Here is a 27,028-nt window from a genome sequence, read left to right on the forward strand (position 1 = left end):
TGAGATCTCAGGTGTTTGAGATTATATACATTTTAAGGCTGTAATTTTCAAAGGAGCCTAATGGAGTTAAGTACCAAGTCCCAGTGGAAGTCAATGAAAATCCCATCCTAAATGGTCATTCCTGAAGAAAGGAATTTTTTACCTGGTTAAAAAAAACAAAACAAAAACACACCCAGGTAGCTATATGCATCTCAGTGAGAGAAAAAAAAAGCATACACCTTTTTTTCCCCCCTGCCACATCCTTATAATCAGGTACTATTTTCTTTTCATAGAAACAAACAGTAACTTACACCAGAGTTAGCAAGTTAGCATTTTTGTACTAAGGAACAACCACCTTATTTTGCCCTACTTACCACCTTAAGAATTTTTGGTTTCTCTAATATTCACAACTAAACAAGAAAGCATGAACAGGTAAGAAAAAAAATACCTGTACTTGTTTATCATTTTCTTCATATCCACTTTGATTGTGAGCAGCTCCTTCCTAGGAGTGACATCTGACATTTTCACATCTGAAACTGTATGACTTGTATCATGATGGTTATTAGAAGAATCTATTTTTTTTCTGAAATCACCTTCATTTCTTACTCTTTCTTTCTTTGTGTTATTAAAGGGTCTCAGATCAACATCATTTTTGTAAGAGTTGGCACATGCATTGCAGCCCTTCTCTGAACTATATTTAATGGGTACTTCATTATGCCCTTCTTCAGTCTGTCTTACTCTTCCACCACTACAGTAATCTAACTCTTTGCTATTCAGAGCACCCTTAGGAGAATTATATTTTTGGTCTTCCTGCTTTACATACTTCTGAGCTCTATCATCACAAAAAGATTTTGTCCCATCTGGGTATCTATGATGTTTGTAACTATAGTCATATGCTATCTTCGCAACAGAACTCTTTGCGTACTCCCTTTCAGCAGACCGATGAGCTTGGGGACCAAGGTTTCTTTGCTCCTCCTTTTTTTGGTAGGGTGGAAAAGAACGATCTTGCTTCCATTTGTGATTTCTTGCTATTTCTCCACCGTCATCTCTCTCAATTTCTTTAGCCCTTTTAGATGTGTGCCCATGTTCTCTGTAATCACGATCTTCAGGATACCTGTGTTGACATAAAGCAATTTACACTTGCACTAGAGAAGAAAGTGAGAATATATGTGCAGAATGTTGGATAGCACGGCCTTATATGCAGAATGCGTGGCAAGTTAACCCAAAATCCCTCAAGCCAGAGTACAGAAGTGCAGGGGCACTTAAAAGGAAAATATTATCCTTTTATACTCTAGCCATGTACATGGATTTACTTAAAAAGATAAATACTTCTCTACCACCAGTTGCCCACAATTAAACTACAAATTGATAAATGCCTTTCAAGGTGGAAATCTTCAACTATAATGAAAACAGACTTTCACTTGAGGCTTTACACCACATTACCCAGGTTTAATTATTTTATTCCTATACCTCTTCTGCAAAGAGCTCCTTGTCGTAAATTCTTCAGAAGCTCTTCGGAGTGACTGACCATATTTGTCTCCTTGTAACCTCTGGTGCCTCATTTCATCTTCATGCCATTTTCTTTCAAATTTACATGAAGCCCCTAATGGTCTATGAAAAGGTTTCATTCCTTTCTCATCTGCAGTGTCTCTGAAGTCCTCAGGCATATATTTTTCTTGCATTTTGTGTGGGTAAAAAGGTCGATCATGTTCTTTGTAGGATATTTCTGAGTATTTGGGTGGAAACGGGTATCTCCTGTTGCCTTCACCCCTTTCTGATGAATGTGTTCTATAGGGTTTATGACTATACATATCCTCTAAAGAAATTCTTTTTAGGTTTGGCGAAGATGATCTATGTTCGTAAATTCTGTGGTGGATATTCCCATGTGGTGCAAATCTCGCATTGCTTTGTCCGTATTTCCCATCTTCCACTCTCCAAGACATAGGTTTCTTTAGGTCCTTCCTAAATCCCTTATATTCACAGTCATAATTAATATGAGCATGCCTTTGTCTATGGTGTTCTGGGCTCCTAAATGCAGGTGATAAGGACCTACACAAGAAAAAAAAAGATTCCATTTTAAGTGTTACAAATTGTTTTGTTAGAACAAAAATATATTCAATGCAAAAATAACTTACGTAGTATTACTGCAATGTTAGGGTTCATAATCTAAACAAGCCAAAGTATTCAAAATTAGAAAGCCCAAAGCAATTGCATCTCAGCTAGAGTGGATATAAAAACCTGATTTTTCCCCTAATGAAAAATTACACGGGAAAATACCTAATTTTTTTAACTGAAAATTTTCACGTTTTCCACAAGAATTTTCATTTCAAAACAATTTATTTTTTCGTTTCTATTACACTGGAAAATGTTGGAAAACAGTAAGCAAATGTAGAAAGCACTTTCACACTTGTTTACCATTTTTCAAATTTTTCCAGTGGAAACAAAAAGGGGGTAGGAGTGGTAAGAGGTGGAGAATGGGGGAACCCCAAACGTTCAAAAACCAAAAAATGGAGACAAAACATCATAGTTTCCAAAAACTGGAACCAATTTTTTTTTTTTTTTTTTAAAAGAAATGCCACTTTGAAGCATTATGTTTAATTTCAAAACTTCCTTTTGAACAAAAAACTTTATTGAAATTAGCCTTTTCCTGCAGAAAATTCTGATTTTGTCAAAACCACATTTGCCACTAGGAAAAATTTTCATAAGTCAAGAAATTTAAACCAGCTCTAATCTCTGTCTTCTTGCACATAAATATGAATGGTTTTGCTAGTAAGTATATACGTGAATATGTTAAACAATGCTTCCACATGTTCATTTTAAAAATTAAAAAACATGATTGATTGCACTTTCATATGCAAATATGGAGTTCATACAACTAATTATTCAAATGAACAGTGTCCCATCACAAATTCAAGTCACACTTGCGCATTAAAATAAATACTCTTCCATGTGTATTTCAATGTGTGATGAAAGCATGTTGGATAAAGTATGCTCATCTGACCTTCAAAAATGCTGAGGCCAGCTATGCAGGGCTGTTTTTTTGTTTGTTTGTTTTTTTTAAACTGCCAGACACCTACTAGTCAGAGGCCATTCCAAAAGAATAAGACAGTAGGAACCACCCATTGAGAATCAGGAGGCAATCACAGACCAAAGCATCTTGTATTTAAACTAACCAATTACTGAATATTTACAACAAACTCTGCAATCAATCCACAGATTTAGAGAACCCTTGAAAAATGTAAATTCCAAGAAAATCACTATCTTCTTGTGGATTTTTCCTTAGCAAATGCAAAATTCATTGCAGATTGCTAGTTCAATTCTAGAAAGCTATGTTCAGCAAAAAAGCTGTCTGCAGACGCAGGACACCACCATCAATTTTGAAAGGTACGGTCACACCTATGGGGGCCAACTAGAAATGTAGTGGTTGTTTTGACATTCTGCCAAAGTTGATCGCATGCACCCCGCTCCCTCTACTCAGGAGGGAAAGGCTTCATCCAGCCTACCCAACAAACCCCAACAGTCCACCTCACTTAATTGTTAACCAGTTTGTTTTACTTTTTTAAAAATGGAAATGGAATTTAAAAACCTGTCTCAAATTAAACTGGTGCCGTGCATGCACAAACTCCTTCTTGCAGGCTTAATGACGCTTGAAACCTATTACCGATTTCTATCTGGCTCAAATTTCATCCAAAGAAGAACTCATGGAAACAATTTACTTTTCAAAACTTGCTTTTACAGATTACATAAAATTAATATTTTATAAAATAAATGTTTTGTTTGAAATAAATTTTTAGCCTTAATATCTTTTTGTTCTGCTATCCTAGAAGATACAGGCTGTTTTATAAACTTGTATATGAAGCGATGTTCTGAAAATAAATATAAACTAGGGCTGTCGATTAATCGCAGTTAATCAATTAACTCACGTGATTAACTCAAATAATTAATCATAATTAACTGCTGTTTTTAATTGCACTGTTAAATAGAATACCAATTGAAATTACATATTTTGGATGTTTTTCTACATTTATATTGTACTGTGTTGTAACTGAAATCCAAGTGTAGATTTTTTATTACAAATACTTGCATTGTAAAAATGATAAAGAAATAGTATTTTTCAGTTCACCTCATACAAGTATTGTAGAGCAATCTCTTTGTCGTGAAAGTGCAAATTACAAATGTACATTGTTTGTTACATAACTGCACTCAAAAACAAAACAATGTAAAACTTCAGAGCCTACAAGTCCATTCAGTCCTACTTCTTGTTCAGCCAATCGCTAAGACAAACAAGTTTGTTTACATTTACAGGACATAATGCTGCTGTCTTCTTATTTACAATGTTACCAGAAAGTGAGAACAGGCATTTGCATGGCACTTTTGTAGCTGGCGTTGCAAGGTATTTACGTAACAGATATGCTAAACATTCGTATGCCACTTCATGCTTCGGCCACCATTCCAGAGGACAGGCTTCCATGCTGATGACACTCGTTAAAAAAATACTGCATTAATTACAATTCTCCCCCCAATGAGTTCAGTCACAAATGTATGTCCCCTGCTCTGTTCTACCCACATTCTGATACATATTTCATGTTACAGCAATCTCGGATGATGACCAACCACATGTTGGCATTTTAAGAACACTTTCACTGCAGATTTGACAAAACGCAAAGAAGGCACCAATGTGAGATTTCTAAAGATAGCTAGAGCACTCGACACAAGGTTTAAGAATCTGAAAGGCCTTCCAAAATCTGAGAGGGACGAGGTGTCGAGCATACTTTCAGAAGTCTTAAAAGAGTGACACTCCGATGCAGAAACTACAGAACCCGAACCATCAAAAAAGAAAATCAACCTTCTGCTGGTAGCATCTGACTCAGATAATAAAAATGAACATGCGCCAGTCTGAACTGCTTTGGATTATTATTGAGCAGAACCCGTCATCAGCATGGACGCATGACCCCTGGAATGGCGGTTGAAGCATGAATGGATATATGAATCTTTAGCACATCTGGCACGTAAATACCTTGCGATGCTGGCTGCAACAGTGCCACACAAATGCCTGTTCTCACTTTCAGGTGACACTGTAAACAAGAAGAGGGCAGAATTAATTCCTGCAAATGTAAAACAAACAAACTTGTTTGTCTGAGCAATTAGCTGAACAAGAAGTAGAACTGAGTGGACTTGCAGGCTCTAAAATTTTACATGGTTTCATTTTTGAATGCAGGTTTTTTTGTACACAATTCTACATTTGTAAGTTCAACTTACAAATTGAATCACTACAGTACTTGTATAAGGTGAACTGAAAAATAATATTTTTTGTTTTTTAACAGTGCAAATACTTGTAATAAAAAATATAAAGTGAGCACTGTACACTTTGTATTCTGTATTGTACTGAAATGAATATATTTGAAAATGTAGAAAACATCCAAAAATATTTAAATAAATGGTATTCTATTATTGTTTAACAGTGCAATTAATGGCTATTAAAGTTTTTAATCACTTGACAGCTCTTATGTAAACCATAATAAAAGTTAAGCATTTACCTGTATTTCCACCTTGGTGATCTTGATCTAGATCTAGCCATCTTTTGATGTGTGTGTCAATTAGTTTCTTGAAGCTATAAGAAAAATATGAATTATTAGTCTGTTTAGAGAGCTATAATAACTGGTTCTCCAGACAGTTTTTAAGCAAGAGAGCTATCAATAGGAGGCATAGACTTTTATTTATTTATTTTTACAAGATTTGTATTTAAATCTTGTTCAGTTTTTTTTAAAAAAAGATAAAAAGTGATTTTGAGAGGCTGGTAGCCTGAGAAAAAACAGCTGTTTTCTTTAAAATTAATTTAAATATTGGGCAATTGCTCCCTTTCCTCTCTAAATTCTGTGATGTGTGTGTTTAGGAATCTTTGAAAAAAAGTAATGTCACAAGGGACCTGCAAGAACAGAAAAAAAGTTACATGATTATAAGGTTATGTGCTGAATGACACAAACAGCAGATATAGGAGCAGCATTCAGGACATTAGTTAAATTAATTTTTCCCCCCGTCTTTATAAATTTAAGAGTATTATCTGCATATACTGAACTTCTCTTAGTGTATTCAGCAAAAAAATGTTTTAAGCAGTTACAGGTCACCTTTTCATAATTACATTTTGCTTGTCTTAAATAGTATCATAATACACAGGAAAAGACAGATTAAATTTCCTTATATTCACTTTTTAATCCATTGGTGACAGAGCGTTTCCCAGTGGTAACTTGCTTATTTCTAGATTTAGGTTTTTATAACCTGATTTTAGACATATATTTAAAAACATACAGATGATGACAAATTACAAAAGGAAACATTTCCCATTTTTAAACAAGTCTAATATAGTGTTTACACTTTTCCTTCCCAACCCCATAAAATTCAATTATGTTTCATAACATTATTTGCTTGCTTCCATCAAGCGGGACTTTTTGGATAATATAACTTAAAACAAAATACCAAACTACAATTTCAACTGCAGGAATAGCTATTAGATCTTAACAAATCATTCTATTAATTGCAACTGAGAAGGACATACTGAATAGTCCCAATGAAGACCACAAGCATTCAGATATTATGATAGTGGGTAACCTTTTAAAAACCTAGAGCAACAGGGTATGCTAAGTCAGGAGCTAACTCAGCACCCTGTCACTTTAATACCCATCAGTATATATTAACTGGGATCTAACAGGAAGACAGGTAGTTGACAGAGGGAGTCAATTAACTGAGTAGAGCTACAGCTCAAGGGCTAATTGAAGAGGAAGCAACCCCAGCAGGTGGCATTATATAAACTGACAGGAAGAAAGTGCAGGGGTGAGGGATTCTGAAGTACACAGGATTAGATGCCGCTAGTACTGTTCCCTTCCCTAGAAGCAAGGGGGAAACTGGCTAGGGACTGTAAATATATGTAAACAATGCTACAGGCCATGGCCTGCTGGAAGAATACAATAAAACATGGTGGTGATGGCGAAGGAGACCTGGAGTAGTAGTGGTGAGTTGCTGCAATTGGAGAGGACCTCCAGAGAACCACCCTTGATAACTGGATTTAGTTCTCTGTTTATCAAAACCAGCATTTACTCATTGAGATGTGCCATAACCTGCCCATATACCTGTTTGCAATAAACTGAAGTTTCTTACTAGAACTATACTTTGCTGCTACTTTATATGTGTTTTTTCTGTACAAATCAAATATCTCTTTCCATGTGGCATAAAATGAAGGAGTAATGCCAAAAGGCAAAAACCTTGTAATGGAGCAGAGATGGTGACATACGCCCAAAGACATTTGTACTGAGTGCCTCATAAGAGATCCAAATTCAAAGTAATTTTGATCATCAATGCTGAAGTCATGTGCATGAGAGCCACACTACTAAAATTGCAGATACTTATAGACAAATGGTTTCATTCAACGTTTATTTAAAAATTAAAGGCCAGATTGCAACATTTTTACTCACACTGAGTAGCATCTTATTCCAAAAATAATGCCACTGACATCAATGGTATCACAACAGGGCCATAACTGATTTCCCACTTGATCCAATGCAATGAAAATCTTTAAAATCTTGGCTAGTGAACATGTTGGAAATGGTGCTTCCTTAACTGATCCATACTTTCAAAGAAGAGAGAGTTCTATTATCTTTGCTAGGATTCAGTTGTTTTCCTTCCCAATCACCAACTCTGCCCGTCCAGAAAAAGCACAATGGTTTGCGTACTTCACCAAAAACTTGTTCCCTTCATAGGTTTCTTAAAAAGTCTTTGTATTTCATTCTTAATTTTAAAAAGTCCATCATCTAAAGAAGCAGCATCTCTATTTACTCCCCACTGAAAATAAGTAGTAATGCTGAAGAGGCAATAATGCTCATCCCTAGCCGTCTCAAAGCCATGATAATACAATACAATCAAACAAAGTGGAATGTACATGGTTAAGTCAAACGTAAGAAAAAGCCTTCTCATCCAGATCAGCAATGCAGTCATCTTGGAAGCGTGGGAAAGACTGATAGCATGTACTTGTTTTCGCCTTGGGATAAATGGTACTATTATAATTTCCAGCTCAGACACTCCTTTTGCCTCATGGAAAGAAATGGCTTACTTGTTTTAACATAGGACATTTAAAACTTACCCAAATCAAGTAATCTGACTTCCTGACAGTGAGAGTCAGAAGATTATGGTTTTAAAAAAAAGAATTTATTAAAGAAATTGCTCATAGCTTATTTTCCAAGGGTATGCGGACAATGACCCAGAGTATTAGTAACCTAAAATCATAGCAATATATGAAAGAATTATTAATAAATGAAGACTTAGTCCCAGGTCATGAGACTGATTCGTTTGGGGAAGAAAGTAGACAGTAATTCTATGTCAGGATTGTTTGAGCCAAGCAGGTGGATTCTGCGGTGGCCTTTTGAGTTGCTGAATCTGCCTCATAGATCTTCCTTACAGATTAATTCACTTGCCTGTCTGTTAGGATATAGATATTCAAGCCTGTTTGTAAAGGCCTATACTCTAAGAATTTAGGTGTATTTTTTATCACTTGGCTAGTTAGAAGTATAAAAAACAATCAAAATCACTGTCTGCCAGTGTAAGGTCCTTCTCTTACTGTGACAGTCTGAGGCCCTGTTCTTAGGCTAAGGCCTTTGGCTAAGCAACAGAGGCAGCCATAAGCGACGGGTCACCTCCTCACATTCAAAGAAGGTGCTACTGAGCTGTTAGGAATACAATCCTGTCCTGATAGTGCCTATCACCTCCAGAGAAAGGGAAGTGCCGAGAAAATGTAAAAGGAAACTCAGTTTGAAAGCATCCTGTCTGGCAAGAACTCACTTATCAATAGCTGGGATGTGAAATCCTCACTTTTGTATTGTTTTGTCATTATAGTTCCCACTTTGCTATTGTTTGTCTGTATAATCTCTGTCTGGTTCTGTGATTGTTCCTGTCTGCTGCATAATTAATTTTGCTGGGTGTAAACTAATTAAGGGGGTGGGATATAATTGGTACATAATCATGTTACAGTATGTTAGGATTGGTTAGTTAAATTTCAGGAAAATGATTGGTTAAGGTATAGAAAGCAGAACTCAAGTTTTACTATAGTCTGCAGTCAATCAGGAAGTGGGTGGGTGTGAGGAAGGGAAATGGGAACAGGGAATGGGGGTGGGGAAATTGGAATCATATTTGGCTAAGGGCAGGAATGGGAACAGGGACACAGGTGTAAGGCTCTGTGGTGTCAGAGCTGGGGAGGAAGGAAGGAAGGAAACTAACTGGAATCATGCTTGCTGGAAGTTCACCCCAATAAACATCGAATTGTTTGAACCTTTGGACTTCGGGTATTGTTGCTCTCTGTTCATGTGAGAAGGACCAGGGAAGTAAGTGGGTGAAGGAATAAGCCCCCTAACACTGTCTACTGGCAACTATAGTGGGATACAAATCCACAAGCTTTGAATTAGAGATCCAATGAAGTCCATTGTACCACAGAGCTTGGGGTACTGCAGGGCCCTCCCATTCTGCCATAATCTGGACACCATTTAGGGGGATATACGGAACTAATTTTGAAGCTGAGGAAAAATATCTTCTGGACATTTTGCTGTCTGGTTTTTGGGTCTTTTTGGGGAGGCAGGGGGAAAGAAGAGCAGGTTGTTTTTTGTTTACAAAAAGGGAAGACTTGCCATAAGCAATGGTCTTATGCAGAAATAAACCTCCTTAGAATAGTTTTGAAGTACTCCTGATGGAACCCATCCTATATTTCCTTTTTGTTGTCCCTCAAGTTTCAATTCCAAGAACTGATTTTCCTCTCAAGAAGAAGAGTCTGAGCTCCCAAGACAACTTTTCTTGGCCACTGCCTTTTTGAGAGTAGTGCTTTGGGTAGGTACAAGGATCCTTATAACACCCTTAGCAAGGGTCTGAAAGAAATCTATGCCTGAGCTTAAAATGGCCAGTGTTATTTTGTATTCCCTGCCCTCCTCCCATGTGCATTCTTTTGGGGAGGCAGCAAGGATTTGGCTCCCGTACTTTTACCCTGTCTGATTCAGACAGAGATACTAACATACAACACAGAGCTAAGGCAATTCCTGCAGAGCTAGTGGATGCACATCTAGATTACTTGAGAGAGACAAGGTGGGTGAAGTACTTTCTTTTATGGAACCAGCTTTTGTTGGCGGATTATTTTAATCTTTTTGTATGCTCCAAAAGGCTGCTGCTTCTTTGCTTCCCTTGTCAGACACAAGTCTTGGAGGAGGGTATGCTCATAGATTCCTGACTCCTTTATGGGGATTTTTGTCCAGCATGGTCAGACTCAGGAATCATCAATCGGAACTGTGGTCACCTGGCTGATGGGAGAGGGAACTGGAGGTGCCCCAACCTCCACCCTTATATACCTTGAATGGAAAAAATTTACATCGGTAAGTCTAACTGGAAAAACAGCAGCTAGTTAAGGCTTCTGTAAATAGGCCATAAAATATATGGACTTTGGGTATTCTGTGGAGTTGGGCACAATGGTCCCTTACTGCCATCTTGATACCTCTCCTGTCTGGCTTTCGTCTAGCCTTGTTAATAAGGTGATCTGGATGATTCATCTGTGGGCTAGGCAGGAGATGGGGAGAAAGAGAGGAAGGGCATTTCCCCAGCCATAAACTAGTAGAGCTCATTATCCATGCATTATCTGGAAAGAGGTTTAGGAATTGAAGGTCTTTCATTTGACCACTTGCCAAGCAAGTATTTAGCAGGCTAGGAGGGACATACCAAAGCATGCACCAATGCAGTGGCTCAGCAAGAGAGAGAAGCCAAGAATTCAGAGGCTCAACCCCAGAAGACAGCCAAAACATTTGACACAGATCCAGACACATTAAAGCTCAACTGCCCTAAGAGCTAAGACCTGCAGCATAGAAGTCTGTCTGTCCTACTCATAAACAAGGTGGCAAGACAAACCTGGCAGTCTTTTCAACAGATGAGGTATACCCATGAGCCAGGGATTAACAAGCTTTCACAGACCTGGTGTAGCTACCCCTTTTTGGAGGCTCACCAGGCTGCTGTCACTGGATCCGTATGCTATTAAGCTCCTCTGAGTGAGCTCCAGATACTCTCTTTCTTTGGCCTCTTGGCTCTCTCCCCGGGAACAGACTCTTGTCTGGTACCCCTTCTCAGAAGGTCTCCATAGTCCAGCTGCCCTAGCCCCAAGACCAGTGCAAAACACACACTCCTGCTCATGACTCCCCAGTAACTTAAGAACACACTTTCCAGAACTCCACCCTAATGGGTACTCAGATGTATAGTTTAACTCTTCAGTGACATGATAGTTGAAGCAGATAAACAAGAATTTGCAGAGGGATTTCTAAACCAATCACTTTACTGCAGGGTGGAATGATTTAAATCAGTGCTTTTCAAACTTCTTTTCTGGAGACCCAGTTGAAGAAAATTGTTGATGCCCGCGACCCAACGGAGCTGGAGATGAGGTGTTTGGGGTGTGGGAGGCTCAGGGCTGGGGCAGAGGGTTGGAGTGCGGGCTCTGGGGTGGGGACGAGGATGAGGAGTTTGGGGCACAGGATGGGGCTCTGGGTTTGGGGAGCAGGCTTACCTCAGGCAGCTCCCGGTCAGCGGTGCAGTGGGGGTGTTAAGGCATGCTTCCTGCCTGTCCTGGCACTGTGGACCGCGCTCCGCCCCGGATGCGGCCAGAAGCATGTCTGGCTTCTAGGTGGAGGCGCACAAGCATCTCCATGCGGCGCTCGCCTGCAGGCACCACCCCTCCCCCTCCACCCCAGCTCCCATTGGCTGGGAACCCCAGCACTCGGGGAAGGGTCAGCACGTGGAGCCCTATGCCCCCCCGCCGCCTAGGAGCCAGACGTGTTGCTGGTCGCTTCCGGGGCACAGCGCGGTGTCAGAACAGGTAGGGACTAGCCTGCCTTAGTTGGGCAGCACCACCGACGGGACCCAGTGCCTTATATTCCGCGACCCAGTACTGGGTCGTGACCCGCAGTTTGAAAACCACCGATTTAAAAAACCCAGGGGAAAGCCTTGATTTACATAAGATTTTAATCAACTTTTCCATTTGTACTTCAGTTAATTTTCTAAAGAAGGTGCATTTTCATTGGTTGATATAACATGTTGATTTACAACTAAACAGAGCCTTTACACTAGATTTGGTACATCTTTTTGCTATCTAGAAGGGTACACTATATACATTTATTTAAGCAATAATATAGCTTAATATTTTCAGATTCTTATTTATTGTACATTTTTAGTTTGTTAGAAAATGATGAATGATATATTGCTTATTTACTAGATAATTAACTTTTAGCTCACGGTTTGTAGAAAGCTGTATTAGGATTGCAATTAGAATTTAAACACACAAAACAGCATATAAAGTGTTTACACAAAAAACAAAACACCCTTAATTGTTTTAGATACATAAATCTCTCTTAACAAAACATGTTTCATACTTACACAACTAAAAAATTTATTAAACAGAGGGGTTAACTGTAGTCAGTCAAACAAACTGATTTCAGGTCAGCCTGGGAAAATTTTCAAATATGCCAAACAAAAGTAACAGGATCTTAAATTCCTAATCTCACCTAAGTCTCTCAAAAATGAAACAACTCTCTCTTAAATTACTTAGGCTGATCTATTGGTCCATATTCATAATGCCTGACTTCAAAAGTTAGATTTTTTCCCAGTGTTTTTCTTTATATAGAAGAACAGCCTTTAACTCCATTTTTCATAGAGGCTCATGCATTCAGAATATTTATTTAAATGTTTTAAGAGATTACAGTAAATGTAGGCCTTAATGTATTTTGCATTAAATTCAGATTCATGCTAAACAGGTTTATTTTTAAAAAAGAAAAAAATACAATTTAAACAAAATAAAAAATCAATTTTAAGTTTTTCAAAAAGTCACCAATTTTTATCCACCCTGCTTTATTTTAGACAACATGAGATACACAGATCGGTGCAAAATAAGAAACATCTGTATACAATTCCCTGCCTCAGTTTCCTCACCACTCTTGAGCATTCTTTGTCATTTGGTATATAACATTTCAGGCTTCCAGGCCCCCTCTCCTGGACCTCATGCCTCCAGCTCAAGCTTCTCTTCTGAATCATGGAGTCTGCTTTGACTCCTGCAACCAGCTTCCTTTGGCTTCTGTTGGTCTGACAGTCACAAGGTTCCCTCTAGCCCAGAAAGCAGGGCCTTGGTGCTTCTGATCCTCTCAGTCTCTGTAGTTTTGAAAGCTAACACTGACTCCTAGTCCTTTGTTCCTTCTGTTTTTCCCCCCATTCTCTGCTCTTCTGTGGACAGTTGTTTTTACCAAGGTGGCAGCCACACTATTGTTTTGCTAGGGCAAGGCCTAGTCAGCTAAAGGTCCTCAATGACCAGCCTATTCAGTCCCCTTTCTCCCTGCCACAAGCAGTATGATGCAAACCATAAAGATCACCACCCGGGCATAAACATACAGAGTTCATAATATCATATAGAAATCATAAATTCCACACAAAACTGTCCCATATGCCTGAGTTCCATCCCAAAGATGGAGGCAGGATGAAGACCTACTACAGGATTTATAAACTTTACCATGCTGAAGAAAAAAAGTGCAGCGCATCAATGGGTGTGTTACAACAAATTTAAAAGAATTTTCTACAATGTTTTAATTTGTGGGAACAGCTTTAGTAATGCAACATACAACAGAAGACATGCCAAGAGGCATTAAATGGACATCCTTGAAGACCTGGACTTCACAGATGATCTCGCTCTCCTATCACATACCCAACACCATATACAAGAAAAAACAACTTGACAATGCATTCAGCCAGCAAATTGAACTGAAAATCAACTACAATAAGACAGATATCATGACCTTTCATGTTGTCTCACCATCACCAACAGGGATAGAGGATTATGTTCTCACCAATGTGGAAACATTCACATACTTGGGCAGCACCATCACTCAAGATGGTGGAACAAGCCAGGACATCCAGAACAAAATCAATAAAGTCAGGAACACTTTCAGGAGCTCAAATACAGTTGGAAAATCATCAACGTACAAAACCAAACTCAAGATTTATCAGAGCAGCATACTTTCAACATTACTTTACAGTGCAGAATACTGGGGAATGAGAAAGGAGGACGCGTGTCCAAACTACCTTAATTCCATACAACCTGCCTCAGAAAAATCCTCCATATCTTTTGGCCCAGGACAATCTCAAACCAAGACCTATTCGCACAGTGCAGCCAAGAGGATATGAGCACCATCATTGCCAGGAGGCATTGGAGATGGATTGGCCAAGTGCTTCGGATGGAAACTGATTCCATCACCAGAGTGGCAATAAAATGGACACCTAAAAGCAAGCAAAAACAAGGCCGCCCGAAAACATGGCAAAGAGCTGTGGAAGCTGAGCTGAAAAGCCTGGGGCACAGCTGGGGAACCATTAAAAGACCTGCCAGAAACAGACAAGAGTGGAAGAGCTTTGTCGCTGCCGTGAGGCGTAATGGGAACATGATGATGATGATGATCTTTAGTAAATATAAACAGCAGAAATGTCTTACGTGAGTAAGTTTACTGGGCATCTGCTACAATTTTAGCAGACTTCCATGAAAACTCACCCAGTCAGTGACATCACCTAGGCCAGTAAAGCACCATGTTTGCACCAAAAAAAGAATGCAGTTGAAACTTACAAGAACCAATGGGCTAAAAATAATGTACATAATGATTATATATTTTAAACCCAAAATAAATGCAGTTTTTTGTGGAGGAAGCACTAAGACCCTAGGTTATACACCACAGATTTAGAAGGTCTTTTCCAAGTCTACCTTTTATAGTGTCAACCGCAAACATTATCTAGACATTTCTGTGAGGAGCACCAGAGAAATCCTCATAAGTACACTTCAAAGATGATGTGAGGCAGTTGTCTTAGAATTCCACGTAGTCCGCAGACTCAGGAGGACAACACTGTATTTTCAGTTCATATTCAGGAGGTTTATTTCACTACTAAAATGACTAACTTTCTTTTTTTAAATCATGTGTGAGGTTCGTACAATCCATCACACTAGTCAGGTAAGAGTTAATGGGCTATTGGAGGCCCAGTCAACCCCACTTCACGACATTTGAAGCAGATGTCAGGCCTTGAGGAAGAAGCTAAAAGGGAAGAGAGCCCAACTGATTTGTTCCCTGGGTGTGAGAGAGCGCACAACTTGAGTTTTCACTGCGGGAGAGAAGACTGGCTGGGAAGTGCGGAAGACTACTGCTACAGGCTCTCCTTGAGGTAAGGAGAAAGCTTATATTTCTTCATGTTGATTTTGGACTTTTGGTACCCCAGAAGGGGAGGAACTTTTGGGTGACCTAGCCAGAGGGCTAAAATCACCTCAACTTAGAAGGTGTTGGAGGCTGGGTGGAACAGCAAAAGGCCAGGAGGGAAACAGAGGCAGACCCACTGCTGCACTGCACCATGCCATAACGGACCATGTGGGTCACATAATGAAAGCTTGAACTCTGCAGGAATTGAGAGGCATTCCCAAGCCACACTAAACCCTCAGAGTCTCAAATATTCATCTTTCAGTGTCTTGCAATTTCCTGAATTCAATAGCTCCCTAGTCTCCTAGAGTATCTTCCAGGGGAGATAAAACCTGAATTTCTGACAAACAAACTAGGGAAAGATACTACCCCTTCATCTCATAGAACCCTTTCGGGCCTTTCAGACTTCATGAACAAACAAAACTGAGCTAAAGCTCCTCTTTTACCCTGTCTCCCCCTTTTGCAGGTTAGGGTCATGGACAAGAAAAAGGTCACCGGTACAATCTCAACACAATCTTCTCCAGAGTTCTATAACACCTGAATGCTATACAACACACTATTATATAAAACCTAACAGAGAACTGTTTTTAATAATCACAAAACAACAGGAAACTAAATTTTCTTCAGATCATTTTCAAAAAACACTAAAAAGGACTTTCAGTGATGTCGTATGTGAATGCTGCCAGTGAACTGCACCAAGAGCTCTTTTAATAACCTGAAAATCTAAAGGGATTCTACAAAGTGTGGAAACATGGACAAATTGTTACGGACAAGTATAAAAAAATTGCACATGCATGTAGGGACAAAAAATCAGAAAGTCTAAGACATAAAAAAAGTTACACCCAACCAGGGATAAAAAAGGCAAGAAGAGAATCTATAAGTATATGAGGAGCAAGCAAAAGATGAAGGAAAGTGTAGGTCAAGTACCTAACAAGGAAGGATAGCTAATAAAAGAAGATTAAGAAGGCTGAGCAGTTTAACGTCTATTTTGCTTCAGTCTTCATTAAAAAGATTAATTGTGACCAGATGCTTAACACAATTAACACTAACAACAAGGGGGAAGGAACTCAAGCCAGAATAGAGAACAAACAGGTTATGGAATATTTAGATAACTTAAATGTATTCAAGTCAGCAGGACCTAATAAAGTTCACCCAAGGAACTAGCTAAAAGAATCTCTGAACCGTTAGCAATTACCTTCAAGAACTCATGGACGACAGGTGAAGTTCCAGAGGATAGGTACTATGTTTGTCCTTTGTCAATCTTTTAAAAGGGGGAAGATGATTCCAGGAATTATAGACCAGTCAGCCTAACTTTGATACCTGGAAAGATACTGGAACAAATCATTAAACAATCAAATTGTAAGCACCTATAGGATAACAAGGTCATAAGGCAAATCATGCCAAACCAACTTAATTTCCTTCTTTAAGAGGGTTATAGCCTACTGGATGAGGGGGGAGAATAGTAGATGGGATACATCTTGATTTAATTAAGACTTTTGACACAGTCTCACGTGACATTCTCATAGGCAAACTAGGGAAATGTGCTCTAGAGGAAGTTACTATGAGGTAGATGCAAAACTGGTTGAAAGATTGTACTCAAAGAGTAGTTATAAATGGTTCACTGTCAAACTGGAAGGGCATAGCTAGTATGGTCCTGCAAGGGTCTGTCCTGGGTCTAGTACTAGTTAATATTTTCGTTAATGACCCAATGGAGTATGTATGCTTATAAATTTTGCAGATTACATCAAATTGGGAGGGATTTCTATCACTTTGGAGGGCAGGATTAGAATTCAAACAATTTTGACAAATAGGAGAACTTGTCTGAATTCAACAAGATGAAATTCAAAGACGACAAGTGAAAAGTACAACACGTAGCAAGGAAAAATCAAATGCACAACTACACAATGGGGAGTAACTGGCTAGACAACAGTACTGCTAAAAGGATATGGGGGGTTACAGTGGATAACTAAGTGAATGACTCAACAATGTCATGTAGTTGCGAAAAAGGCAAATATTCCAGGGTGTATTAACAGGAGTGTCACATGTATGCAAGACACAGGAGGTAATTGTTCGAATTTATATATCATAAAGATGAAATATCAAACCCACTGCTAAATTAATGCACTGGTAAGACCTCAGCTGGAGTACTGTATCCAGTTTTGGGCACCACACTTTAAGAAAGATGAACAAATTGGACAGAGTCCAGAGGACAGCAACAAAAATGACAAAAAGTTTAAAAAACTATCCTGTGAGGAAAGGTTAAAACAATTGGACAAGTTTAATTTTGTGAAAAGACGACTAAGGGGGGACCTTATAACAGTCTTCAAAGCTTCAAGGGCTATTATAAAGAGGAAGGTGACCAATTATCCATGTCCACTGAAGGCAGGACAAGTAGTAATTGGCTTAATCTGAAGCAAAGGAGATTTAGGTTAGATACGAGGAAAAACTTTCTAACTAAAAAGATAAGTAAGTACTGGAACAGGCTTCCAAGGTAAGTTATGAAATCCCAGTCCACGGAGATTTTTAGGAACAGGTTAGACAAACACTTGCCAGGGATGCTCTAGGTTTATTTGGTCTTGTTTCAGCCTGGGAGGCTAGAGTAGATCATTTTGAGGTCCCTTCCAGCCATTTTAACTATGTTGCCCATCTACACTACAAAATAAGTCATCCTGGAGAATTTATTTACTATACTTTCCCCTTCCCCTAAGATGATTAAAATATGGTTCCATCTGTAATACAGATAGGAATCCAACATGTTTTAACTACCTTGCTTTAGAATAATCCAAGGACAAAGATCTCCTTTACGTTGGAAGACAGAGCTACCTGGGGGGTGGTCCCTGTTCAAAATGCATGTCCGTTGACAGAGTTGGTTTTTCTAGCAAAGAGTGGACCAAAATGAATCCTGCCTCAGTTTACCACAGGCATGAAGAAAGTTGACTTGATTATACATACTAAAGTAGTGGCAATACCACCAGAGTTATTTTGCTGGAGGCAGATGTGGAGGTGCACAGTATAGCACAGACATTATTTAGGAAAGACAGCTGTTCATCAGAACTAGGAGGGTATGTCTCAAAAACTAAATGAATTACTTTTGACTGATCTCTTCCCACACTAGCACTTGCAGAAGAAAATATTTTAAAACTATTCTAGAAAATCCAATTAGAACTTTCAAGATGTCAAAAATGTGTTGTTCAGCAACAACTGAATATCAAATTTAAACTTCTCGTCCTTGCCTTCCAGCCCCGCCCCCAACTCTGCCCCAGGCTCTGATCTCCTTTGTATGCTTTTCCCACTGACATTTTTGTGCCTTCTTCTATGCTGTCCCTTATGGATGAAACAGCCTTCAATTTCCAATGCACTACACAAATCTCCTCCCATAATACTCAAGAAGGAATAGACACCTACAAAGGTAAGAAATAAAATAACATAACTAATTATGATAGGGGCTCTCTCCTCTAGTTCTCCCGTCACTTCTTGTCTCACTTGTCTCTCTTTTTTAGGAATCGGGTAAAATTTTCAAGAGCTCCGATGTGACTAAGGAGCACACACCCCATTTTCTCAGTGATTTTCAGGAGCCTAAGGCCTGGTCTACACTACAGGATTAGGTCGACAAACTGCCTTGTGTCAACCTAGCTGTGGAAGGGTCTTCACTTTTGGTTCCCGTCAATGTAAGTGCCTCTTCGCACCAATTGAGTAACAGCACCTCCCTGAGCTGCCTAGAGTCACAACTGATGTAATTAGGTTGATGCACTGTCAGTGTAGACACTGCATTGCTTACTGACAATACAATCAATACAAACACTAGGAGCCACGTGCACATACACAAGCCAGTTAATAACTGTGGTGGCTGTATGCCAGCATAAGTTACGTAGACATAATTCTGTACTGTAGACATGGCCTAAGTCACTTTTGAAAATGGCGCTTAGCCTCCTAACTCACTTTTGTGCTTTTAGAAGTGTTACCACTTATCTATGCTAGGCAAAAAGATGTTCCTATAAAATTGCGTAGCTTTATCTAGACAAGGACTTTAGGTGTAAGGGTTTGTCTGCACAAAAGCTTGTACCACTTCAACTATTTATTGTATATTTACTTTGTTTAAACTGGTGCAAGTTTGTGTAGATGTCTATGTTGATTTGGTTTAATCCTGTAAAACTCTCAAGCCAAAATACCAGTCCCTACACACAAAACTTGTACCTGTTTAATGAAATCAATATAGATTAGGGCTGTCAATGAATTGCAGTTAACTCTCGCGATTAACTCAAAACAATTAATCACAATTTAAAAAATTAATCGCAATTAATCACCCTTATAACAATACCAACTGAAATTCATTAAATATTTTGGATGTTTTTCTACATTTTCAATATTGATTTCAATTACAACACAGAATACAAAGTGCACAGTGCTCACTTTACATTATTTTTTTTACAAATATATGCACTGTAAAAATGATAAACAAAAGAAATAGTATTTTTCAATTCACCTCATACAAGTACTATAGTGCAACCTCTATCTGCTGAAGTGAGCTGTAGCTCATGAAAGCTTATGCTCTAATAAATTTGTTAGTCTCTAAGGTGCCAAAAGTACTCCTTTTCTTTTTATGGATACAGACTAACATGGCTGCTACTCTGAAACCTCTCTATCATGAAAGTTGAACTTACAAATGTAGAATTAGGTGCAAAAAACCTGCATTCAAAAATAAAACAATGTAAAATTGTAGCGCCTACAAGTTCACTCAGTCCTACTTCTTGGTCAGCCAATCACTCAGATAAACAAGGTTGGTTACAATTTGCAGGGGATAATTCTGCCTGCTTCTTGTTTACAAAGTCACCTGAAAGTGAGAACAGGTATTCGCATGGCACTGTTGTAGCTCGCATTGCATGATATTTACGTGCCAGACGCACTAAAGATTCATGTGTCCCTTCATGCTTCAACCATCATTCCAGAGGACATGCTTCCATGCTGATGATAGGTTATGCTTGATAACGATTCAAAGCAGTGCGGACTGATGCATGTTCACTTTCATCATCTGAGTCAGATGCCACCAGCAGAAGGTTAATATTCTTTTTCGGTGGGTCAGGTTCTGTAGTTTCTGCATCAGAGTTTTGCTTTTTAAGACTTCTGAAAGCATGCTCCAGACCTCACCCCTCTCAGATTTTGGAAGGCACTTCAGATTCTTAAACCTTGGGTTGAGAGCTGTAGCTATTTTTAGAAATCTCACATTGGTACCTTCTTTGCGTTTTGTCAAATCTGTTGTGAAACTGTTCTTAAAATGAACATATGCTGGGTCATCATCCGAGACTGCTATAACATGAAATATATGCAGAATGTGGGTAAAACAGAGCAGGAGACATACAGTTCTCCCCCCCCAAGGTGTAGTCACAAATTTAATTAACGCATTTTTTTAACAAGCAACAGCAGCACAGAAGCATGTCTTCTGGAATGGTGGCCGAAGCATGGAAGGGTCATACAAATGTTTAGCATATCTGGCATGTAAACACCTTGCAACTCCGGCAACAAAAGTGCCATGCAAATGCCTGTTCTGACTTTCAGGTGACATTGTAAATAAGAACCAGGCAGCAGTATCTCCCATCAATGTAAACAAACTTGTTTGTCTTCGTGATTGGCAGAATAAGATGTAGGACTGAGTGGACTTGTCAGCGCTAAAGTTTTACACTGTTTTGCTTTTGAGAGCAGTTTTTTTTGTACACAATTCTTCATTTGTAATTTCAACTTTCATGATAAAGAGAATGCACTACAGTAGTTGTATGAGGTGAACTGAAAAATACTTTGTTTTTTATAGTGCAAATATTTATAATAAAAACAAAGTGAGCACAGTACACTTTGTATTCTGTGTTGTGAAAATGTAGTAAACATAAAAAATATTTAAGATAAATGGTATTCTATTGTTTAATCATGCAATTAATTTGTTTAATCGCTTGACAGCCCTAATACAAATACATATCTTCAGTTAAGCTGTGCAAGTTTGTGTGTTCATAAATCCTAAATTTCTTGAGGCAGGAAGGGTCTTGACACATCTTGTTCAGTTCAAAGCAAAATAATAGCAATAAACTCAGTTCTGTATAGGTGATGCAGCAGAGTTCATAGAAAAAAATGAATTTAATGGAATGATCAAGAAATATGAATAACCTCAGGATATTATAACCTTATAAATCTTGTCCTACACTTGCCTTGACCCTAACAAACCTGGCCAAATCATACTGTATACATCTCTAACATAACTGCAAGAGATCTATTTTAGGGGTTTGTACTTATGACCATAGCATGAGTTTCTCCAGATTAACAGATTTGCAGAGTCTACAACGCCTCTCCTGTCCCGATTTACAGGACAGTTTAGAATAGGGTTTCTTGCGGGGGGAGAAGAGGAGGCTGTTGGCTTGATTGGTATTTTAATCTTATGCCATTTGCCATGCCAATAAAAACTGTATTTGGTTTTACTCCACGACGAGCGGACAAGGTTTCACATGAAATATCAAGCGGGAAGATTTTGTTTGTCCCTAGCCCTGGCCCGTGACCTGAAGCCAGGCTGGCACCCTGGTGGGGGAAGAGTCAGCCGGAGTGGAAGCGGGGGAGGAGAAGAAAGGTAAGCGACGGGCAGGGGGCATTTATCAGCCGCCGGTGGGGGTGCTAGGAGGGGTTTTGTACATGCCGGGGGCACTGGGAGAACTCGAAGCGCAGCCAGCCCAGTGCCCAGGCCGCGCGGGGCTCTGGCGGGGGGCGGCCCGGGCCGGGGGCGGGGGGAAGCTTTGGTTTTCCACCCAGCGCTGTCCCCAGGTGAGGCTCCGCTCGGGAGCTCGCCCCGGGCTGCAGGGGGCCGAGCAGGCCCCGCACCTCGCCGTGTCCCCGCGGCCGCCCCCGAGTCACGCCGGGACCCGCAGCGAGCCCCGGCCCGGCCGCAGCAGGTGCCCCCCGTCCCGCCGCGGGGCGCGCGGCCCGGCCGGGGACACACCCACCTCGCGCCCGGCCCGCGCGAGCCCCCCGGCGCAGCCCCCCCCTCGCGCCCGGCCCGCGCGGACACTCACCCGGGGGAGCCGCCCCCAACGCCGCTTCGGGGCCCGCCGCCGCCGCGGAGAGAGCCGGGCCCCGGCGTAACGCGACCAACCGCTGCCCCTCAGAATAGGCGGCGGCTGCTACGGCTCGGCTCGCACGGCGCATGCGCCCAGGGACCGAGCAGGCTCCGTGCCGCCCGCTGAAGCGGCTGCCAGGCCTCTGCCCGCGCTGGGGAGAGCTGGCTCGGGTCCGGGCGGGGGTGGGCGGAGTCTGGGCAGGGGGCGGGGCTGACCGCACAGGCGGGTCACAGAGCTGGGGGCGGGGCCTAGCGGCAAATACTTGGGGGCGGGGCGTTGAGAGCTGGGGGCGGGGGGTGGCAGAGAAGCCGGCTGCAAAAACTTGAGGTGGGGGGCGGGGGGGGCCTTTTGCCCCTCCCAGGATGGTTCATCTCAGCCCCGCTGCGCACCCCAGGGCGGTGCCGCCAACTCCGGCCCCTCCCAGCGCCAGGACAAGGCGGCTCTTCCCCACCCCAAATAGGGTGACCAGATGTCCTGATTTTATAGGGACAGTCCCGATATTTGGGGATTTTTCTTACATAGGCGCCTCTTACCCCCTAGCCTCTGTCCTGATTTTTCACACTTGCTGTCTGGTCACCTCGCCCCAAACCGCCTGCGGAGCCGCCAGTTGGGGCAGCATCTCACCTGCCGCCCCCGCCGCCGGCTCCTGGCCAGACCCGAGTTTGCTGTTCAAAGCGTCCAGGTCCCGGGTCCGCAGAGCCTCCGAGTGGTTCCCCGACCTGCCCGGGCGGCTGGGCTCAGTGCCTGCCCCGGACCCAGCTTGGCTCTTGGGAGCCGCAGCTTCGCTCTTTTAAATGATTTACCCCTTCACGTGTTATTGTCATTCCTCTGAGCACTCCAGCATTTCCCTGCCTTACCCTTGTGCAGCTGGGCGGCGTGTGCCATTTCATTGACACTGTAACAGCAAATAATCACTGCAACTATTAATAGCTGGAGGAGCTTCAGCAATCCCAGTCCCCTCTAGCGCTTCCTGCGTTATGGCAACATTTGTTTTCTATATTTTTGTTCTTTTCTCATTTTTTTAATGCACAAGTTTATTCCTTGGAATCATGTGGGGTTAAGGCTGGCTGATTTCCTGGTGTGGTGTCAAAACTTATTCAATTCCTTTGATCCACTAACGGGGATTGCCTTGTCTAGGGTTTGTTTGTTTTGTTTTTTTTGCCTCTCTAGCCAACACCGCAGCGGTATTTCAGGTGTCGCCACTGGGGCATAGAACTTGGTTCCCAAATATTCACCACAGGCCAGATTTGTAAAGGGCAAAAGCACCTAGATGCTTCAAAAATCCCAATAGTTGCCTAAATATCTTTAAAAATCTGGCCCAGATCTGCAGGGCTGCTACATGGTCTTTGGTACACACTTTCTAGAGCAGGGGTGGGCAAACTTTTTGGCCCGAGGGCCACATTGGGGTTGCAAAACAGTATGGAGGGTTGGGTAGGGAAGGCTGTGCCTCCCCAAACAGCCTGGCCCCCGCCCCCTATCCACCCCCTCCTACCGCCTGACTTCCCCCCTCAGAACCTTCAACCCATTCAACCTGCCCTGCTCCTTGTCCCCTGACTGCCCTGAGCCCTATCCACACTCCCGCCCCCTGACAGGCCATCTTCACTGAAGTGCTACAGCTGCACTGCTGCTGTGTTCTAAGCACAGACAAGCCCTGAACATTATAACACTTAAGTTCCATTGTGAATCTGCCCCTTAGGCCTTTTCCTCATGGCTAAAAAAGGTGATTTTTGTTTTGTTTAACTTTGGATACCTAACCTGCAAGAGCTACTCTGAGGTTTAAAAAACAAACAAACCCCACTGAGGACAAGGCACTTAAGGTTTTAGCAGTGAGAAAATGTCTCTGCACTAAGAATAGAAGGCAATTTGCTCATATGTTTGTGCCAAAGCAGAGAGGTGCAAATCTTGTTTTGAAAACTTAAGCAGTAAGTGTAATAGTGACAATGAAGAGGGGTGGGGAGTCTGTATAAGGAACAATGGTAGATTTTCTGCCTAGTGGGTTGTGTTTAAAATGTTTTCATAAGTATTTCAACTGCTGTTTACAATGCTTTACACTAGCATCAGTGTTTTGTGTACATTAAACCTTCCTATAGGACATACAGTTTCTGATCTATAATGGGAAGAGCTTAATAAAAAAAAAAACAATACCTTCCTGCAGGGTTTTTACATACAATAGCCCTGCAGTTTAATTCTGTAGAATGCTTTTCCAAATGACAAAAATCCTTTATTTAGTTGTGTCCAAATTTAAAATAGAGATTTCACAATGGTAGCAAAATAGTGATGGGAGTGCACCCAACTATTATAACGTGCTACCTTCAGACCAAGAGGATGATGAAAGGCAAAGGCAGCAAATTGTGGCAGTACACCAAAAAAGCATACCCATGGAAGTCAGTAACTGCTACCGGTAGAAAATTGTGATTGTAGCTGTTTGTAACATTATACTTGCCCCAGAGCAGCAAGCCTGGCTAGGAGGCATGCTGACTGCAGCTTCTCTCTGTGAGTGGGCCACCCTGGGCCCAGTGCCTGAGAAGTGAAGAGGCGGGAATGAGAACCAGTCAAACCTCCTCTCCCCCGTCCGCCCTCTAGAGAGAGGGGAGACCCCTACTGGGGGTCTGGGCAATAATGCCCCCATCCCCACACACTGCTGGGCAACCCCCCCCCCCCCCCAAAAAAAAAAAAAAAACTGGCAGGGCATTAGTTCACCCCCTCCAATTCCCCTGATGGGGCAATAACTCTCCCAGAGCCAGCAATAGTAATCCATACATCTTTACAAGGAAAGGTGAACTGGTGGAAAGTCCTGAACTCCAAAGGGCTCAACCTGATTATATACATTTAAAATTTACTACACTTTTATATCACATAGAACAGTCACTATCACTACACAAAGAGGAATATCTTCATAATCAAGAAAAGGAAGGTGGACCTGTTAGAGTAAGAAAACATTTTACTTTTTCTGTTATTCATTACTCCAGGTGGCAGGTTTGTATATTTACTATGACAAAACAAAGGCCTTATAAAGCACACAGGGATATTCAGACCAATAACGTGGCTGACAACATTCTGAAACTTGAAAATGAGCAGATAGAGCATCCCACTTTAAGTTGCAAACTGCTTCAGAATGACTACAGAAAACCCACTTTGTACGTAAGCTTTTATATTAAATAACCTGAAATAATGTAGCAATATTAACTTCTTTACTTCTGAATCCTCCTCTAGCAATACAGATTTCCGTCCTGCAAACAGTTATTAAATATGTGGTTAATATTAAGCATGTGCATAAGTGTTTCCAGAATTGGGACCATAGTTTTTAAAGGAAACCTCCAATAAACTAGTTAACTAAATATGTACTCAGTAAAATTATATTTACATTTCAAAACAGCTTTTATCAATAGTCTCACTAGTTCATTATCTCCATACCTGTGAACTGTGAATGGTTTCTCTATGGGCCTTATTGGACATGGCTCATTTGATGATTACTCATTATATTTAAGAACATTTATTATTTTTAAGTGATTTGTCTTTCCAATTAAAAGTAGTTAGTGTAGCTTTCATATTCCACTTGAATGAAAAATTTGTTTTGTGGATATGTTAACTGTGTATGTGGCTAAACACTTATAGATTACGAATGCAAGTAAACTGGAATTCAAAAATAAAAGATCACACAATTAAACAGACTGGTGCCTTAACTGTCCATATAAACCGCTTTTACATGCAAAAAGTTGTGCTAAAGGCCATGTCAAGCTAATTGTAGAACAGTGGACAAAATATTTCAATGGAAGCTGCTCAGCCCCTTTCAGGATCAGGTAGAGGCAACCTGAGCAACACAGGCTTACTCTGCACTAGTGAAAGTTAAATGGTTTGACAACAGATCAAAACACCTGGTTTTGAATACTGCTGTTCCACTGAGGTGGTCCTGGTTAACCAAGTTCCAAGCCTATTGTAAAAAGTGTGCTAGTTTTGTTATCATATACAATTCATTTTTACTAATCTTGACCCAGCCCTAGTGCAAGAGATGTTTCAGAGGAGGAAGACTGCTGCCTCAAACCTGCTGCAGGAGATCCTCTGAAGAGAGAGTTTGCAAGGGAGGAGAAAGTCTAAGAGAGCTGTCAAAGGAACAATAAAAAAAGTGGACAAGGCAAACTTCAAGAGAAACATTTTGTTCAGAGGTGGGCAAAGTACGCCCCTGCGGGCACATCCGACCCATGGGACCCTCCTGCCCGGCCCTTGAGCTCCTGGCCCGGGAGGCTCGCCCCCGGCCCCTCCCCTACTATTCCCCCTCCCCCGTAGCCTCAGCTCACTGCGCCACCGGTGCAATGCTCTGGGTGGCAGCGCAGCTGCAGAGCCGCGGCCTGAACCAGTGCTCTGTGCTGCGCAGTGGCGTGGCTGGCTCCAGCCGGGCAGCGTGGCTGCCTATCCTGGTGCTCTGGGTGATGCGGCTGTAGCGCCGCCAGCCACCGGTGCTCCAGGCAGCGCAGTAAGAGGGCAGGGAGCTGGGGGGGGGGAGAGGGTTAGATAGAGGGCAGGGGAGTTCGGGGTGGTGGTCAGGGGGCGGGGGTGTGGATAGGGGGTAAGGGCAGTCAGAAGGCGGGGAACGGGGGGGTTGAATGGGGGCAGGAGTCGGGGGAGCAGTCAGGAAGGAGAGGGGGGTTAGCTGGGGCAGCGGGGGGCAGTCAGGGGACAGGAAGAAGG

The 27,028-nt window shown here is 41.4% G+C and overlaps 1 protein-coding gene across 4 annotated transcripts in view; it reads right to left on the reverse strand.

Moving 5' to 3' along the window:
• Positions 1 to 22,451, reverse strand: part of BCLAF3 (BCLAF1 and THRAP3 family member 3) — a 58,492-nt gene extending 36,041 nt beyond the window's left edge. The window contains exons 1-5 of one of the 4 annotated variants that reach the window (XM_074967890.1): positions 22,298 to 22,445; positions 16,450 to 16,585; positions 5,517 to 5,590; positions 1,450 to 2,028; positions 428 to 1,093 (exon numbers count right to left, since the gene is read on the reverse strand). In XM_074967890.1, the coding sequence (XP_074823991.1) occupies positions 428 to 1,093; positions 1,450 to 2,028; positions 5,517 to 5,557 (1,286 nt within the window). In that variant the 5' untranslated portion in view covers positions 5,558 to 5,590; positions 16,450 to 16,585; positions 22,298 to 22,445. Of the gene's footprint in view, positions 1 to 427; positions 1,094 to 1,449; positions 2,029 to 4,996; positions 5,030 to 5,516; positions 5,591 to 16,449; positions 16,586 to 22,297 lie in introns of those variants that run through there. The other 3 variants (XM_074967880.1, XM_074967900.1, XM_074967909.1) reach the window with 3 other exon arrangements.
• Positions 22,452 to 27,028: the final 4,577 nt, after the last annotated feature.

This window comes from Natator depressus, chromosome 1, assembly GCF_965152275.1.
Source record: "Natator depressus isolate rNatDep1 chromosome 1, rNatDep2.hap1, whole genome shotgun sequence".
Lineage (NCBI taxonomy): Eukaryota > Metazoa > Chordata > Testudines > Cheloniidae > Natator > Natator depressus.